The 18657-nt window shown below is 35.9% G+C and overlaps 1 protein-coding gene across 1 annotated transcript in view; it reads left to right on the forward strand.

The window, feature by feature from the left end:
- LOC102802576 (gamma-tubulin complex component 6-like) overlaps positions 1–18657 on the forward strand; it is a 32662-nt gene that overhangs the window by 8605 nt on the left and 5400 nt on the right. Inside the window, exons 8-23 of the mRNA XM_085496817.1 lie at positions 330–472; positions 2293–2500; positions 3024–3325; positions 4222–4407; positions 5601–5692; positions 5921–6060; positions 6556–6705; positions 7686–7767; positions 8427–8631; positions 9947–11931; positions 12939–13046; positions 13881–14049; positions 14694–14835; positions 15119–15275; positions 16436–16473; positions 18130–18262. Of these exons, the coding sequence (XP_085352943.1) occupies positions 330–472; positions 2293–2500; positions 3024–3325; positions 4222–4407; positions 5601–5692; positions 5921–6060; positions 6556–6705; positions 7686–7767; positions 8427–8631; positions 9947–11931; positions 12939–13046; positions 13881–14049; positions 14694–14835; positions 15119–15275; positions 16436–16473; positions 18130–18262 (4240 nt within the window). The remainder of the gene's footprint in view (positions 1–329; positions 473–2292; positions 2501–3023; positions 3326–4221; positions 4408–5600; positions 5693–5920; positions 6061–6555; positions 6706–7685; positions 7768–8426; positions 8632–9946; positions 11932–12938; positions 13047–13880; positions 14050–14693; positions 14836–15118; positions 15276–16435; positions 16474–18129; positions 18263–18657) is intronic.

An 18657-nucleotide genomic window follows, 5' to 3' on the forward strand; every position in this document is an offset into this window, starting at 1 on the left:
CTGTTTTTTTTGCTTTGTTTGCTATTTTATGATAGGAACTGTTTCATCTCTGGCTTACCGGTATTTATCATGGTGCAATGTTTTTTCAATGTTCAATTCAGCTATTTTTATTGTTGGAATCAAACCAATTGAAATCACGAAGGGTGGCTGGAAGATTTATTAAAAATAAAATTTGCAAGCTGGACATGTTGGCACATTCAAGAAAAGTGAAAATATTCAGACAAGACACCATGAAAAAATTGCACTGTTCATGCTCTTTCCCCCAATGATTTTAAATGTTTGACGCCTCAGTAAATCTTACTGATAGTCATCAATATTTTCCTTGACAGAGCCCTGGAGACGATGAGGGCTACCACGAATCCATATCAAGTTCGTCCATTGCTGAACATACCATTGAGCCAACAGAAGACATCTGGGAAGCTGCATTACATTTTCAACCCAACAGAAACCATACATGGGAAACGATTGGAAGGTACGTGCATTTGCATAAATACAGTCCATATTGGGACTCATCGATTGTGTCTCCTTTCAGTCAATACTCTGATCAGATCAGGTTAATTTTGACAAATAGGCAATCTCATTCACACCTCATTCAAGCTGTTGTTTATTTTTAGGATTGATAAAGTTTACATTGCTTTTTGAAAACTAGATAGTTGTCTCTAAAATGTGTCGATTTATTGGTGTACAGTAGTCATTTTACCGTGTGTCTTGCCTAAAAAAAACACTCTTTCATATATTGGTGAACAGCGTGCTGAATAAATTGTTTTGTTTTGATAAACTGTTATGCTCGAGTCACAAATTGAGCAGAGGACGTGAATCAGACTTTTCATTGGGCTGGACATGGAGGTAAAAAGAGACCTTTTACCTCCATGGGCTGGACAATTCATATGTGTCTCTGACAGCTAATAAGTATCAAAAGACGAACATTTGTTGATACAAAGTTGCACTTGAGACTTACCCTACTATGTTCAAGCCTTTACTACTGTTGCGCGTTAAATTTTCAAAAAGTTCATTCAGGAGTGCGGCATCGCAAAATCCGGGAAAAAAATGCAGCGTATGCCATAAAAATTTATTTCGATTTGCTGCACATCGGTTATTTGCAGTTTTTCTTATTCATTTGCCAGTGACATGAAATATCAAAACAGAAAATTTAATTAAATGGACTCGCGCTGATTATTTAAGGCTATTCATCTGCAGATGAGACTGCTTATAAAAAACGAACCCTGACCTCTGAAAATACCCTATTCATAGAGTGCCTTGTACCTAAGACCGTCGCCCAAGGCGACACAGTGCACGTTGCGATATCGCAATTGATGCATGCTGGGTGACAAGGAGAAAATCTGATTGAGGTAACCAAGATGGCTGCGTTGAGTGCATGATTATCTGCGGTGTTTAAAAACAACACCTCGCTGCCTGCTTCGCCCACAATCCCTCAAGGCACTGTGCTTCGGTGTATTTTCTAAAATAATCGTTTATTTTTAATTAACCGGGGGTTCGAAATGTGTGCATTTTGTCACAGAAAAGTAAGATATCAGCAGCGGTAAATACCCGTAATTTCCCCGCAATGCCGTCAGCTGACAATGTTACGGTGGTCGTAGCGTCGGAGTCGTAGCATTAGCCCCGACTTTAGTTTTGACACAGTGATAGAGGAACTGTGGTTTTCAGATGCCTTCGTAGAAAACAATTTTGCCATTATTGATTTAATACTTTCATCATATTTTGATAAATTGCAGTCTCACAGACTTTACAAACTTAACCAAAAAATGTGTTCCATGAATTTATGAACTGACATGGACACAATACTGACCGTACTTGTTGCGGACAATTGTACCAGTTCGCTCCATGGATAAACATATTTTACTGACTATGCCAAATATATATATAACGCAAGTAATTTATCCTAAGATTAGAAGCTGCTCATTAAAATTCTAGTGCATTTTTTCCCTGTTCTGTTTCAAACATTAATTTACCATATATATCACAATAGAGAGGGTTTATGGTATCACTTGATTCACATTTAATGACAAAATATAACAAACCATCACGTCTGTAATTAATTCCAGATAAATTGAATAACAATAACAATTGTATTGACTTGTACCAAAATAAAGGTTTTTACAAATTAGCAAAAAACATGTAGTATCATACAACCATACTAAAAATGTGAAAAAATAAACACAAACTGTGAACATTAAAAATCAGTGTTCGTCACTAGATGAAATATTTTGTTTTATTTGTGAACTTACACAATTTGGAATGACCGTAAATTCTACATTTGAAATATCATTTCAGAACACCCAGACGTATAGAACGCCCATACGTATCTGAGGCTGGGGCCAAAGTTCTTGACGAAGTGTACAAGCTTCGTCTCCAGGATATTTCTAATATCGACCCAAGTCTCAGAAAACCGGATTTGAACCAGTTAACCCAGCAGCAATTAGTCAAAGACAGTGTGAATGTGATGATTGCAGTGCCCTCCGACACTTATAAATATGATGAGGTAAGATGATATATTCCCAAATTTAGATTTATATCTTGATCTGCAAGTTGTTTATGGTTTTGTTGTATACAACGCTCTCTACGACAAATGTACATATTTGCAGTTTGGCCAGCGAGGGCGCCATACATGTTACATGACATGTTTTTGTTCATCCAATGTACACTATGAAGGTAGTTATAATGATATACTTTATTGTATATCACATTTTTATACAACTCTGATCAAGACAAACCTTAGACTACTTTGTTGGATTTTGTTTTATCTTATTTTTTGTGTCACCTGTTCATTGATTTATTTATAATTCATTTTGATTACAAATTGTTTTCTATTATTTGTATTTGTCTGTATTAATTCTTTACCAATTATAAGATTTACAGATTGTTTTTTCTACATCATATTTTATACACAGTCTGCATACTACGCTTTACTAATCACTTTATGATTAATATATTAAAACGATGAAAATGTTATACAATTATGTTCCTTGTTTTTTCATCATTGACCTTTTGTTTGTTATTTTTAGTCAAAAGAACTTTTCATCATCCAGTCTGGCACTCACATGTCAGGTACATCTCCGGAGAGTTTCCAGTGCGTTCTACAACAATTTTCCAGTATGGGAACTAACTTTCAGAAGCTGAGTACATTCTGCACACAGGATACCATGTCATCATTCTACTCTGCAGGACTGGTCTTCCAGGCATTCTCAAGTGGTGTTCTGAAATACCTACGTATCTACCAGTCAATGGTACTCGGTGCACCTACAGGGAAGAATGTCACTGTACTCTTGTTGTATAACTTGTATCAGAAGTGGGCCACTCAGTTGAGGTAAGAATAATGTCAGAAAGGGTAATTCAATGCAAATGCAAAAGCAATGCAAATCAAAATTTGTTTTAAAATGTTTTTGTGCCAAACATCGAATGTCACTGTTGTCTTTCCCGAATTTTTTTTCATGTGCAAATTGCAAGTGATAGTTCTGAAACATAGTGAATTATTACCACAGAAGCCATATTTATGTTCTCCTTATCAAATGCCAATTTAGTGTGCTTTCCTGGCGTCAACCAGGCTCGGTCAAACCAGCACCTGTGGACCTTAACCATGGCTCCCCCAAAGGTACATTTCTGAGTGAATGAATCTCGTCCAGTGGAATCAGCCATCCCATTAAGTCTGTGGCCCACTCACCTAGGGTAGGGATCAACCCTTTTTGGTGATCAGCCTAAGGTAGAATTTTAATTGGGTCTACCGATCATGAGCCTGAAGCAATGACCACTATGCTACCAGAAACAAACATCAATATTTGTTTGCAAAATAGCATGATAGTTCTTCTAACCCCTAGTTTAAAACCATTAATTGATGATGTTGCTAATTACTGATTATCGAATATTACACATTTGATAAAAAAAAAGTAAATGAATATCATAATAATCATCATCATCATGAAATATGGAAATCGACATCAAATCCAATGTCATAGATTTTATAATGTGATCTGATGACAACTCTGACAAGATCAACAGTGTGAACGTCTTAAATATTTGGTATTTTTCCGGTAATGATTGAATTTATAAACAATATGTACCACCCCACAATTATTTAATCGCCTGTTATTGCTGTTTTATACTACCGGGGTATTCATATCAATAGGTGAAGTGTGGTACCATGAATAAGAAGTTTCTTATTGAATGATTCAGACTTATAATTGTTTTCCAAATTTTTAACCTTAGATATCTATCTGAACTGTGTATGTGTAACAAGAGGAAAGGCACCAAACCCGGTGATACTGCCGATCCGTTCCCTATCGGTATCCAGTTATTATCCTATGTTTACCAAGAGGCATTAGATTGCAGTAATTCAGATAATTACATGATGTTATTGTCTCTACTCAAAGTCAGCTGTGGTCCGTATCTCATGTAAGTATCAACAACGCGAGTCAAGAATTGACAGACAGTTGTACTTTGGATATCTATCATACATGTTTAAAAAAAAGAAAATAAGAATTTTTTGGTTTGTGTGTGTCTTGGTTGGATGTCATTTCACAGAAGTCACATTGCATACCACCATATACTGATAGACCATAACTTGTTTCAATTTTATTCTGAAGAAAACATTGAACAATTTTTTTCATAGGTCTCAAAATTTAAGGACATTGGACATTAATATTACCATCCAAAGTACTTTCAAGGAATTATTATTTTACAGACAGATGGTCTTGTAAAGAGGTTAATTAATTAATTTGTGAATAAAAATATGATAATTTGTCAACAGATATTTAAAAACGGGAAAAAATAAATATATGCATGTTTATCTTGATTGGGGTAATGTAAAACTCGTCACATTTAATTTTTGTCTTTAGGCCAGACTTTTATTATTCCTTGTTTCGGGAACTCGCCGAATGAACAGGAGCCGAAAATGAAATACAAATTAAATTTTACTACAGCGTGATTTCTCGCACCCGCCGACTTGTAAGGGCAAAAAATTGCTAAAAAAACCTTATTTTTAATTTCATTTTTTTTTCGCCCGCCGCATAACAAACCCAAGTTGCATTTTCATGGGGGTATCATGATCAAAGTACCGAAGTCTCCAGCAGATGAGAAACAAGGTTATACATGCAATAACATTTTATTTCATTTCTTTTTTCCGATCAATGATCTCACTTACAATTCTTTGAGAATCACACAAATCTAATGGAAAAAAAGCATTAATTTTATTTTTTTTCCGCCCTCCTCAAAACAATTGCCTTATAAAAACTCGAGAAACAAGCAATAAAAAAAGTCTGGCCTTATTCACGTCAAGTTTATTTGATGCCAAAATGGTTTCTATTGATCACTTTAGACAGATGGTCTTTATATCTAGGTCACTTTACATGTATATGTAAGTTGCATAGGGGCTGCACAAGAGTGGTCACTGTAAGCAGGTGTTATTTATATAAAGGTGGTCAATTATAGGCAAGAGGTCTTTATATAAAGGTGGTCATTATAGGCAGATGGTATTTATGCGAAGGTGGTCACTATGGACAGGTTTGACTGTACATGTACATGTGTCCCATGAATCATGTGTCATAGCAATAAGATACATGTAGTTAATGACATTTGTTGTATTTCAGGTTTGTACAAGATTGGGCATTTAAGGGAATCTGTAGGGATCCGTTTGGCGAATTTATGATTCAAGTCAATGATAGTTACCTGCATTTCAGAGGTGAGAGGCATTGTTGAAGATCATGTTTATTCATTTAATTTGTGTCCTGAGATTAATAACTTTGAATCCCAGCCTAGTAATTTATACAGTAGTTCTTGGTTTTTAGCATAGACTGTGACTGGCCTATAAATGGACTCGTGTGGTGTAATATTTACTGAGAATCTCATGTATTTAGTAGAAGACATACTGGTCTGATAAATCTGTTCATACTTGTCTTGTCTTGTGTAGATAAACACTACTGGACCAAAGGATTTGAAATGACGGCGGAGAATGCAAATGATAGCGTACCTGTGTTTTTAAAGGACCTTGCCAATGATTTATTTATATGCGGTAAATCAATCAATGTGTTGAAGCTGTGCAATGCTGGGGTAAGTGAAGTATTCTGTTAACATTCAACTCCTTCTGTTTTTTTTATGTTAACAAAAGTTGTGTTAGCTTAGTATCTGTGAAAAAAAAATTTGTTATGCAGAATTATAGTCAATGACAACTAGCAGCTCATTGTGAATATAAAAAAAAAATACAAAGTTGTGGTTGTGCATCAAAGGATATATGGTCCTGTGAAAATCTTCACAGATGCCAAAGTGTGAGGGGAAACAATCCATATCAAAATGCTGATCTTTCAGGGGGCAACAGGGCATTGAGATATCCTTATTTCATCAAAATTGTGTATAGCACATTATTGAGCATGGAAATATCGAAAAAAAAGTTACGCAGTTGTTGAAACCCACACGATGTTTTCATGCCACTACTACATTATAACCTTGGTTTGTTCTGTTTTTACATTTGTTTTCATACATAATGTTGGATCTGGTCTAATTGCTAAATAGAGAAATAATTGTCTTGAATGTTTGTTTACTACACAGCACCATCTATGCAACTCTGAAGTAGACATACCCCGTCTGATGATTACACTGTGTGTTGACGAACTACGTTCTGTGCAGAATCGTAAGAATGTTTATATCACTGTGATGAATCAGATTGCACGACTCAAGTCTATGTCCATAGAGGAAAAGGTATGGATATAAAGACTCAAGTGATTGCATTTAAAATTGTTTTATGAAAAGTGTTCATACCCAAATGACTCAGGTTTGACTAAGGCCAACACAAAAATTAGATCTGTTTCTGGTTTGCGTGAATGTCAGCTTTAAAACGCAGCACTCAGGTTATTTCTGTTTGAAAAACAAAAGGAGAGATATCACTTGCCTTTGGTGGCACAATAACTTGTTCATGCATGTGCAGATCGAATTTCTTGAATTTCATTAAAAGAGAAAATCGCAGCACTGAATTATTTTTTTTTTTTAAATGGACGTTTTTTTGGCCTTTATGTTATTTTACACTGTTGACAATAGAAGGTGGTTGACTAATCAGCAAGATATTTAGAAAACAAAATCTGACAATGTGATTATGTATAATTGTATTTTAAACTATGATTATGATGGGAAATACTATAATAAACAGTATTTTTAGCACTGTCAACAAAGTCAAGCAACAATCATATATTACTAATAGGAGACGACATCAACTTCACTTTTTCAACTTGCTCTCTAAAAATGTTATCCATATGGTTTTAATGATATTTTTCAGGAAGATACCTTGGATGGTTGTCTATCGGATTTGTTCATTTCATGGTGATATCTTCAATATTCAATACTAGTTTTAGTGAATATTTTTTGAAAAAAAAAATGCTTTTTTCAACTTCTTTAAAATGGCAAATCCTCTTTTCTTTCATATGTGTAGGTACCTTGGATGGACGTCTATTAGATTTGTCCATTTGATGACCTTAACTTCATTTCTTTAATTTTAGTGAATATTTTTATCATTTTGGGTAAAAAATATTTATTTTCAACTTCTTTTTGAAAAACAGCTTGCCCAAACGCCCCTCCCCCTACTCCAACACCCCCCCCCCCCAAAATATGGGTACAAATTATGTGGCTGTTGATAAGATCATTTTAGAATAGTTTTACATAAACTTTCACCTTTGCTGTCACATTAGGAAATTAGAGCTGAGTTGGCAAAGCAGCAGCTGCTGGTCACTGCAAAAAGAACTGCAGCCAAAGAGTTGATGAGAATAAAAGGTATTTATTATAGATCACCTTTTTTATTTTGAAATCAAAATGAATCTATATTTTTTTTTTGATATTAGAATCAGTGTTATCATCATTACATTGTGGATTTTGTCTTTTATAATATTATAATCCATGGCTACAACTGTCAATACAATACAACTGTCAACCATTGCTTTACACAATTAGCGTATTTAGATTTGCATAATATAATTATCAGCCAATCAACATCATGGTTACCCACTGTCCATGGAGGAAAAATCTTAGCAGCAATTCTATAGAGTTTGTCAGTAGAGTTTATAAAAGAGATGAAATGTGGATGGATCACTGACCTCATACAATCACATCACTTTCAGCCATAATCCCATTACTGTGTTGAAGCTTGTCAGTGATTTGTTGTGCATTTCTAGGAAGGTTATTGGCTGAATAATACTAAATTATTGCAATGCCACAACAGTCACATATGTTGCTATTTTCCTTTTCCTTTTACTTATTTGTCCGAGAAAATTCAGAGTTGTGAATAATTAATTACCGGTAATGTATCATTTGACCCCCAGCATATGCTATTGTACAGAGAGACTAGCCAAATATTAACAACAGAATGGTACCAAAAAAAAAATTTTTACGGAAAAGTAGAAGTATCATTTTTGTTACATTCATTATTAACACAGATGAAATGAAGCAGGAGAGAATGGCAGCTGATGTGAAGAAAAGGAAACATTTCCAGGAACTGAAAGAGGAGATGGAGAAGTCTGTGCAGAGACGAGCGATGATAGTGGAAAAGGAAAAAGAAGAGGACGAAAAACGAGTAGAGGACATCATTAAAAAGGAACAAGACGAAAAAAATGCTGCAAGTGAGCTTGAAAAACAGACTAGGTAAAGCCATGTGTAATATTTCTCTCAGTAACTGTAATTGTTGTGATCACAGAACTGAACCAGAGACTAATTTTGGGGAAATTTGCGAGCCAGTGATCTGGTCCTACTACACCGAGTGGTTGTGACTCTTCACAAATGCCATAAAATCATTAAATCGTGATAAATAGCAGCAAAGATTAAATGGTTTAAGGTATTACTTATGCATGCATGAGTTAGTTTGTTTGTCAGGGATTATGCTTAGGAACACACTTTAGCATCACAATGATCTCTGCAGAATCATTATTTATCTCATTTATAATCAGTGTACTGAGCATGTTTTCATAACTTCTAAGCATTTTTAATTATGCTGATTATTAGTTCCGGTTAGAAAATTTCAGAACCTTCTGAAACCAAATTCATTTTTTGCATGTGTATTACATAAGCACATGGAGTGGTTTAGTGATTTGATCCAAGATGGCCGACTGGCAGTCATTATTTTTCTAATATTGTATCTTAGACATGCATTGTCTGATTTGTCAGTTTTTTTTCAAAATTTGGTACATACATCATACGACTCCATGGCAGCCATTTGTTTTTTGAGAATTTAGTATTATGGATGTGCCTTGATTGCATACCCGGTATATTATGCAAGCATGGCTGTCTTGATTTGTTGTGCCTTACTACTATATTTCCAAGACTTATGGACCATTTTCATTCATATTTGACACATACATCATATTTGTCTATGTCGTGTTTGACATACCGGTACATGTATGCTTCGTTCATTCATTGTAAAGTGCATTAGTGTTCCTCCATGAAAACATTGTTTAATAGAAAGAATGTCATTGGGTAATGCCATAACAAATAAGCTAGCACCTGCTTACAATGCTGGAGACATGTACTTTACCTGAGTTTTAATAAAAAATAATATTTTAATACAAGAAATAGCAAATAGGAATATAAAGTTTGTGACCGTATAGTTGGAAATTCTGAAGTTGTGTGATAAATCTGACTTTTGTGTTGCATGATAATAGATTAGTCTGTTATTCACTCTCAATTACTGACCATACACTTCAGAAACCATTTACCTGGTCATCTGACCAGTGATTTGCATATCCAATTTGATTTTAAATGTTATGCATTTAGCAATACACGTCCATAACAATTCAGCCATCTTGTTTTTCGGCCATATGCAACAGGGACTGTGTCATTAACGATGACTTTTTATATTTGCTTAGTAACAACGGTTCTGCATACAATAAGCACAATTCTTGGCTTATATTGAATATACACTTCTAATAAAGTATACTTATTATTGGTTGGTTTTTTCTAACAGGGAAGAGATAATTGAATACTACAATGAGTTGTCGGCAGAAGCTGCTATCAGAGAGCTGCGTGCACTTTGGAAGATCAGGCGTCATCAACTCGATGATGCCCGAATTGAATTTATGAGACAAAATGAAATCAACCTCAAACAGGCCTTGGAAGACAAGAAGAATGCCCTTGAAAGAGCCTTGGGATTACAGCAGGAAGTTTCTTCTTCATCCGTTGCTATGCCAACTTCTGCTAGATTATCAAGACCAACAAATTCTATTGTACCTGGGCAGCCAGATATTCCATTGAGCACATTTCTAAAACCAAATATCCAGGAACCTGTGGACCAAGATGATTCACCTGGCATCTCCAAAGAGTCTTCACCCTCTGTGAGACCTAAGGAACAACACAAAGAAAAACAAGTTAAAACAGAGCATGCTGCATCCAACAGTGTGGCAGGTAATGAGCATTCTGCCAAAAAAGATGTTGTCGATAACCTCATAACTTTGGATGATATAACTATCATAGAGGATGGAAAACCTAATGAAAATATTGAAGATGCCTTATCATTAGTCAGAGATATGCCCAGCCCTGCAAAAAGTCAGAGTAAAGTTCCCATGAACTTGCTAGACTTCTCAATTAATGATTTTCTACCAAAGGATCCAAAAGACGGAAAAGTGAATGAAAGTCTGGAAGAGACATCGGGAGAAGCCACCTTAGATGACATTCTACTTGACATTGGTTCATCCCTTCCGACTCAGAGCCATGATGTGTTGAATGAACCGCCAACTGCACAGCATCCCTCTGATGACATTGCTGGTGATATTCTCTATCCTGATGCGAAAAACACCAAAACCAATGAGAATCTACCTTCTACTAATGCACACGGACATCCATCTGAATCCACTTTCACTGCCGGAGGTGTTTCAGTCGAGGATGTTCTTAATATAATAAAACCTAATGTTCATGGTCATACTAGCGACTCCATCGCTGGCTGTGTTATATACTCTACGCAAGGGTCTGAAGACCCAAGACCTTCTGCTAACGTCCATGGCCATCCATCTGACTCAAAACTATCAGGAAGAGATGATGTTATTGGAGAAGATGACTCTGCAAAGCCCCGGCCCAGTGAGTTTGGTCATGCTAGTGATGCTAAAGCAGGGAACATTATTTATTCTTCTGAGGGTGCTGAGGAATCCAGACCATTACCTAACATCTACGGACATCCCTCAGACTCTGGCGCCTTTGATGATGTTGTAGCAGTTCACATGCCAAGGGCGAATGAATTTGGCCATGCCAGTGAGGCTTCAGCAGGACATGTGATTTATTCCACTGAAGGAGTGGGTGAGAATCTGCCAGTACGAAGTATGTACGGCCATTCCAGTGACTCGACTGTCAGTTCTGTTTTGTATCCTGAGAACGCGAGATACATAGAAGAATATGAAATGACAAAGAGATTGCTCAATAAAATGGATGGAAAGAAGAGTGATGAAGATGGCGGTGATGATATTGGTCTTCCAGGGTTACCACTGAAGTCTTCTGAGAAGATGTACAAAATCAAAGTGGTTGCTAATGATACTGGTGTATCAGTCAGTCCGAAACCCCATCCATCAGACTCTAGGGTTCAGAATCTCGTGCATGTTAGTAATCACGCTCCCGGGAAAAAGACACATAGTGGAGCTGATGTCGATTATTCACTCAATCCTGTTGTGTTTGTCCAACAGAAGCGTCATCTGTTGCTTCACCCCTCTGACTCCTCAGTTCAGTCGATGATGTATCCAGAACCTGGCGATCTCTGGCACAAGGAACCAACGGCCGTGCAGTCACGGAACAAACCCGCAGGACGTCCCTCTGATTCCAAAAATCTGAATCTTGTGTATGGAATGCCTAAGCTGTCCAAACGAGGAAGATCAGATGGAGAAAGTGGCATGGATCAAGTACAAAGTCGTGGACAAGATTTGGGAATGCGAGCAAAAGCATTGATGTACCCTGGACTCTTCAACAAAGGTAAGTTCAGATTTGACATTGCAAACTCGCTGGGTGGGACTCATCACTAGTAAGTAACATCTATGATTATAACCGACTCTGTAAGTCTTGAAGTGGTTAGGTAGAAATGGCATAGCTTCTATTATTTTATTTTTTTGCCTTTTTTTCATCATTTTCTTTGATTTTCTTATCATGTTAACCTTCTCACCAACTCTTTTTTAATACTTTGTGTAATCTGGATAACAAGGATTGGGAATTTCATTATTCCATGCCTTTTTTGGTAACTCTATGCAGCAAACTACGGGAGTTTCAGTGGAAATTAAACCACAATATCCTGTACACAAATGAAATGTTATTCCATATGAATTCACCATTAGTATCGTCAGATTTATGCTCATTTTGTCATGGTACCACCAAGAGTCTAGTGCATCTTTTTGTTGAATGCGAGTCTATTAAAGTCCTCTGGACATCAATTTTTAATCTATAGGGAACAAAACTAGGATGTCCAAGAACATTGTTAGCAAAACAGATTATATTAGGAGACAAGGACTTCTCCCCTCTACTAAACCATATAATTATAATTGTTAAAAAAAATATCTATCATGTAAATTAAAAAAAGGAACTACCATGCTTTAATCTCATAAAATCTGATATACGTTACACACAAAAGATAGAGTTAGAAATTTCAAAAAGAAGACCTACAATGTCCATTTTCCTGGACAAGTGGGGAGACTTTAATTGTTAGTAACTTTCATATTTATTTTCTACATTTTAATTGGGTGGTTACTGTCCAACTTCTATATATGGTTAATCTGCATGGATAGATGATCTTCCCCACCCTATGCAATGATCTTCCGATCATATGTGATCTTCCCTACCCTTTGTAGTTCATCTCTTCATCTTATACTGTGATCTGTCCCCACCTATGTAATAATATCCACACCCCATGCTATGATCTGCCCGCCCTTACACAGGGCAAGCCATGTGTAGTTTAACTATGTTTTTTTTTAAAACTATTTTAATTGTAGATACCTATGATGGGGACATTGATGATGACAGAGACTCTGTCCACCAGTCTTACCATGTATGGCTTGGTGATGTGGTGGAACCGTTGAGAGTTAACTTTGATGTCCTAAGTAAGTATCAGAGTTTCAGAAAATCTGACTTCTTTATATACATATGTATCTCTATATGTTCTATAGATGATGATATGACCCCCTGTAATCACAGTTTTGGATTTGATGATTGTTTGGGTTATCATGGCAAAGAAATTTTGCGAACATCACTGTGAAGTCCCTCTGCAGTGAAATTCACTGCTAAAAATTTGTGCGATTTTTCCTATCTTGCCAAATTTGCAAAAATTTATCGTTGACTATCTGTTAAAGGTGTTCACAGAATAATCAGATTTCAACCATAATGTACGTATGCTTAACATTCATATTTCAATGTTTTTAACAACAGTTTTGTATGCTTGATATAGTACCTGTTTCTGAAAAAAATGAGAACAACAACATTTGTGTATCATGTCGTACATTTGTATGTGTAATTAAAAGTCAATTTGTTATCCAAAACTTTTATCTGGTTTACTGATAGTTAACGTTTTCACCAACAGTTCCCTTTTTTCCCCATCAAAATTCACAATATAGTACCATTTATAGTCTGCACTCTTCTTCAGAAGTTTGGGACAAAAATAGCCAATTTTTTTGAGTAAAAACCAAAAATTGACTCAAATTTTGTCTGTTGGCTTTATTGGGGTTCATTTCCAGAAATATTGAAGAATGTAAGAAAAAAGTGCAGACAAATTTTGGCGAAAGTCTGGTGGTGAAAAGTTTAAAGTACAGCTACAAGGACGCTAACAGTATTTAACAGCATGTTGTGGGTTAAGGTTCCAGTAAACGTTCAAGGCCCTGTTACAGTGATATTACAGTGTACATCCAATTGATTTCAAGGTTTATCTGTGTCATTTTCAGATAATGCACCAGAAACTGATTTATTAGCTAATGCTGGTATAGCCCCTGTATCGTCCGAACTAGGTGACTATGGTCTAGCGTTGACTGAAGACGATAACATACAAGCATCAGAGTTGTACTGTTTACCGGTCATATTGAAGAGGTCAATCACGTCAACGTTAACTGCTCAGTAAGCAAGTTTTCTGAAATATCAATAATAATGACTGGGCATTTACCTCGGCATCTCTATAATTTTTTAAACACCTGTGCCGTGGCCGTACTTTCCTGCTATGTTGGAATTTGTGACGGAACTTTAGAATGTTGGATGTCTCAGGAAGCATGGAAATGACCCTGATAATTGTCCATTTAAACTTAATAAAAATGTTTCAACATGAAAAATGCATGCCTTAAATTTTTCAACATGAAAAATGCATGCCTTAAATTTTTCAACAAGAAAAATGCTTCATTGTGAAACATATTGTCATATTGAGTCGCATTTATTTCAACCAATTTCCCGTTACGATGCTTCAAAATATGTCTTTCACAAATGAATAAATTGCTATTATATGCAATGTGACAATTACGCAACCATGACTTTCAAACACTTTAAAAAACATTACCTTTACTGTATGCATCATATATACATTTTTGCCATTTCATGTAGAAGCACGATGTTTTGTGCACTGTACTTTGATCCCCCCTCTAAATGTAGAAATGTTGTTTCTCACGCAAGTTTTTTAATTCTAATGTTATTCTTCTCAGCATTCAATACTCAGCCTAAGCTCTATTTGCAACTATTCAGTGACTGACATTCTGTAATATCATTTTTGTCAGGATTAACCTGGTAAACCGCAGCATATTAGATTACTTCATGGTCGATCTCAACATTGATAGACACTTTGAATCACTCAGACACTTTCTGTTTCTGGAGGACGGAGAGTTTGGACATAGATTGTGTCATCAGTTGTTTGAACGGGTAAGTTTAGTCCTGTATATTGTTATTCTGACAGTCTTTCAATCCATTCTGTGGAGAAAACTTGCATTGACGACAATAATGCACCAAATGTGTTACTATGGTAACATGTCTGCTGACAACCACAATTTGCAGTCTCTTTATAAAGTATTCACCAATCAATTTATTAAGTTGAAGCATCAAAGTTTCACCAAAATTCCACCAATCACATTTGTCATCATATATCTACTGAACAGAATTATAGCTCCACAGATCCAATTATTATTAAATATTGAATTTATTTCAGCTTGCCCAAGGAGCTACTCCGGTAGAATTGTTGTCACCGATGTCTCTGAATTCCATCTTGGCTAAAGCTCTGCAAGCAGCTGTCTATGGAGAGACCAAATTCGCTGAAAACCTCAGCTTTGCACTCAAGTATTACCCTTTAGCGTTTAAAAGAAATTGTAAGTACCATATACATATATTGTTCTCTGTTGTCATCTGCTGATCTGTTCTCTATTAACTCATATGTAACAGTTTTCTCACCTGGTTAATGCCTGATACATGATGGTTAATTTACTTAATATGACTATCCATTATGTTAGAGTAGAGATAATTAATGTGTCAATAGCTTTTATTAGTCCCCGTTCGGATGAAGTCCGTGTGTTCGTGTGCCCGTCCGGAACCATTTCTCAGACACCCTTTAACCGATCTCGCTCAAACTTGGTATACAGACAATGACTTACATATGCACGCCAATTTTTGTTATGATTCGATTAAATATTTTGTCCCTCAAGTTTGCTAAATTCTGATATTTAAACGCGTCTAGAACTGTTTCTCGGAGCTGAACAGGCCGATTTCAATCAAACTTTGTATGGGGATCATGCATATTCGGTTATAGGTGCACGTCACGTTTTTTTTCGAGATTCGGTCCAAGATGGCTGACTGGCGGCAATTTTGTTTTTTCCGTTTTTGTGTTGGTTCCCCCATAAGATATAGCCTGATTCAGTTCAAAGTTTGGACATAGGTACTACACTTCAAGATAACACAGCACCATGTTTTGTATTGAGATTTGATCAAATTTGTCGAAATGGTGGCCATTTTGTCAAAATAACGTAAAATATCATTCTGTAACTTGTCCGAAACTGTTTCTTGGAGCTGAACGGGGCGATATGGCCTGATTCAGTTCAAAGTTGAATAGGGCATTTTCTATCAAACTTTGTATGATGACTTTACATATTAGGTTATGGTGCAAGCCATATTTCTTTTGGAGATACAATACCTGACTGGCTGCGTTTGTTTTTCATGCTATTTCCTCTGTAAGATATAGTCTAATTCAGTTCAAAGTTCCCACGTAGATACTATACTGACAGTAACACAATCTATAATCTGTGTTAGTGTTAAAAAAACATTGATCTTTCATTTCTACATGTACTGAACATTTACATCGACTACAGTTACTTAACTGGGACTATGCATTATCAATGCTTGTTATTTTCTGAGGCAAGGAATGATAAAACCACCTTGATTAATAGGCCTGGGGAGTGCACTGCAGTAATGGTTGCTTCATTTGTCATTTTCTTGACAAAAATGTTAAACTATTTAAATGTTTTTCTCTTCCCAGCTATTGATGCATTAGATTGTTTAGAGCTTCGATATAAAGTAAGTGAACCTTATGTGATAATGACCCCTAGAGGTCGCTGTTTTGATATCTATTAATGACCTCCAGAGGTGTTGTTATGATATCTATTTGTGACCTCTAGAGGGTGCTGTTATGATATCTATTTGTGATCTTTAGAGGGTGTTGTTATGATATCTATTTGTGACCTCTAGAGGGTGTTGTTATGATATCTATTTGTGACCTCTAGAGGGTGTTGTTATGATATCTATTTGTGACCTCTAGAGGGTGCTGTTATGATATCTATTTGTGATCTTTAGAGGGTGTTGTTATGATATCTATTTGTGATCTTTAGAGGGTGTTGTTATGATATCTATTTGTGACCTCTAGAGGGTGCTGTTATGATATCTATTTGTGACCTCTAGAGGGTGCTGTTATGATATCTATTTGTGACCTCTAGAGGGTGCTGTTATGATATCTATTTGTGATCTTTAGAGGGTGTTGTTATGATATCTATTTGTGACCTCTAGAGGGTGCTGTTATGATATCTATTTGTGACCTCTAGAGGGTGCTGTTATGATATCTATTTGTGACCTCTAGAGGGTGCTGTTATGATATCTATTTGTGACCTCTAGAGGGTGTTATGATATCTATTTGTGATCTTTAGAGGGTGCTGTTATGATATCTATTTGTGACCTCTAGAGGGTGTTGTTATGATATCTATTTGTGATCTTTAGAGGGTGCTGTTATGATATCTATTTGTGATTTTTAGAGGATGCTGTTATGATATCTATTTGTGATTTTTAGAGGGTGCTGTTATGATATCTATTTGTGATTTTTAGAGGATGCTGTTATGATATCTATTTGTGACCTCTAGAGGGTGCTGTTATGATATCTATTTGTGACCTCTAGAGGGTGCTGTTATGATATCTATTTGTGACCTCTAGAGGGTGCTGTTATGATATCTATTTGTGATCTTTAGAGGGTGTTGTTATGATATCTATTTGTGACCTCTAGAGGGTGCTGTTATGATATCTATTTGTGATCTTTAGAGGGTGTTGTTATGATATCTATTTGTGACCTCTAGAGGGTGCTGTTATGATATCTATTTGTGACCTCTAGAGGGTGCTGTTATGATATCTATTTGTGACCTCTAGAGGGTGCTGTTATGATATCTATTTGTGACCTCTAGAGGGTGCTGTTATGATATCTATTTGTGACCTCTAGAGGGTGCTGTTATGATATCTATTTGTGATCTTTAGAGGGTGTTGTTATGATATCTATTTGTGACCTCTAGAGGGTGTTGTTATGATATCTATTTGTGACCAATAGAGGGTGTTGTTATGATATCTATTTGTGACCTCTAGAGGGTGCTGTTATGATATCTATTTGTGATCTTTAGAGGGTGCTGTTATGATATCTATTTGTGACCTCTAGAGGGTGCTGTTATGATATCTATTTGTGATCTTTAGAGGGTGCTGTTATGATATCTATTTGTGATTTTTAGAGGATGCTGTTATGATATCTATTTGTGACCTCTAGAGGGTGCTGTTATGATATCTAATGATCTTTAGAGAGTGCTGTTATGATTTAGTTGACATTATATAGTTTAATTCAATAAAAAAAGTTATTTAGCGTCGTTGAATAATGCAGGAATAAACATAGCTATCATGTTGATGTTTCGCATTCTATTTGACTAGGTTGCTTGGCCGCTCAATATCGTCATCACCGAGAGTTCTATGATGAAGTACAATAAGATACTGTCATTTATGCTGCAACTAAAAAGAGCATCCTGGGTTCTACGAGATGTCTATTTTCATCTGAAGCGTAGTGGTAAGCATATCACCCTTCTTGATTCCAATCAATTTGTAATGGTGCCATCACTTTTATGATGTCATTGCTTTACATTAATCCAATGGTAGAGTATTATAATTACCGGTATAATTGGTCCAAAGATGGATAGTGTTGGAATGGTATAATTTGCTAAGCAATATGCATGATTGCGCCTAATGTAAATTTAAAATATATTTCAGAATTGGAGAGCTAAAATAAAGCTTCTCGTGTGTAGAGAAAAAGTGAATTCCCAATATTTTCGCAACTGATATAAAGTGTTTGTTATACTTGTATTGTGTCAATGTATGGTCAGTATGGTGTCTTTGGACTGCATGTATTAAGTGGCAAGATATATGTCGTGAACAATTTTCAGTGCACTTGAATATTGGTTATCA

The sequence above is a fragment of the Saccoglossus kowalevskii genome, chromosome 3, assembly GCF_978046115.1.
Source record: "Saccoglossus kowalevskii chromosome 3, keSacKowa6.1, whole genome shotgun sequence".
Taxonomy (NCBI): Eukaryota; Metazoa; Hemichordata; class Enteropneusta; family Harrimaniidae; genus Saccoglossus; species Saccoglossus kowalevskii.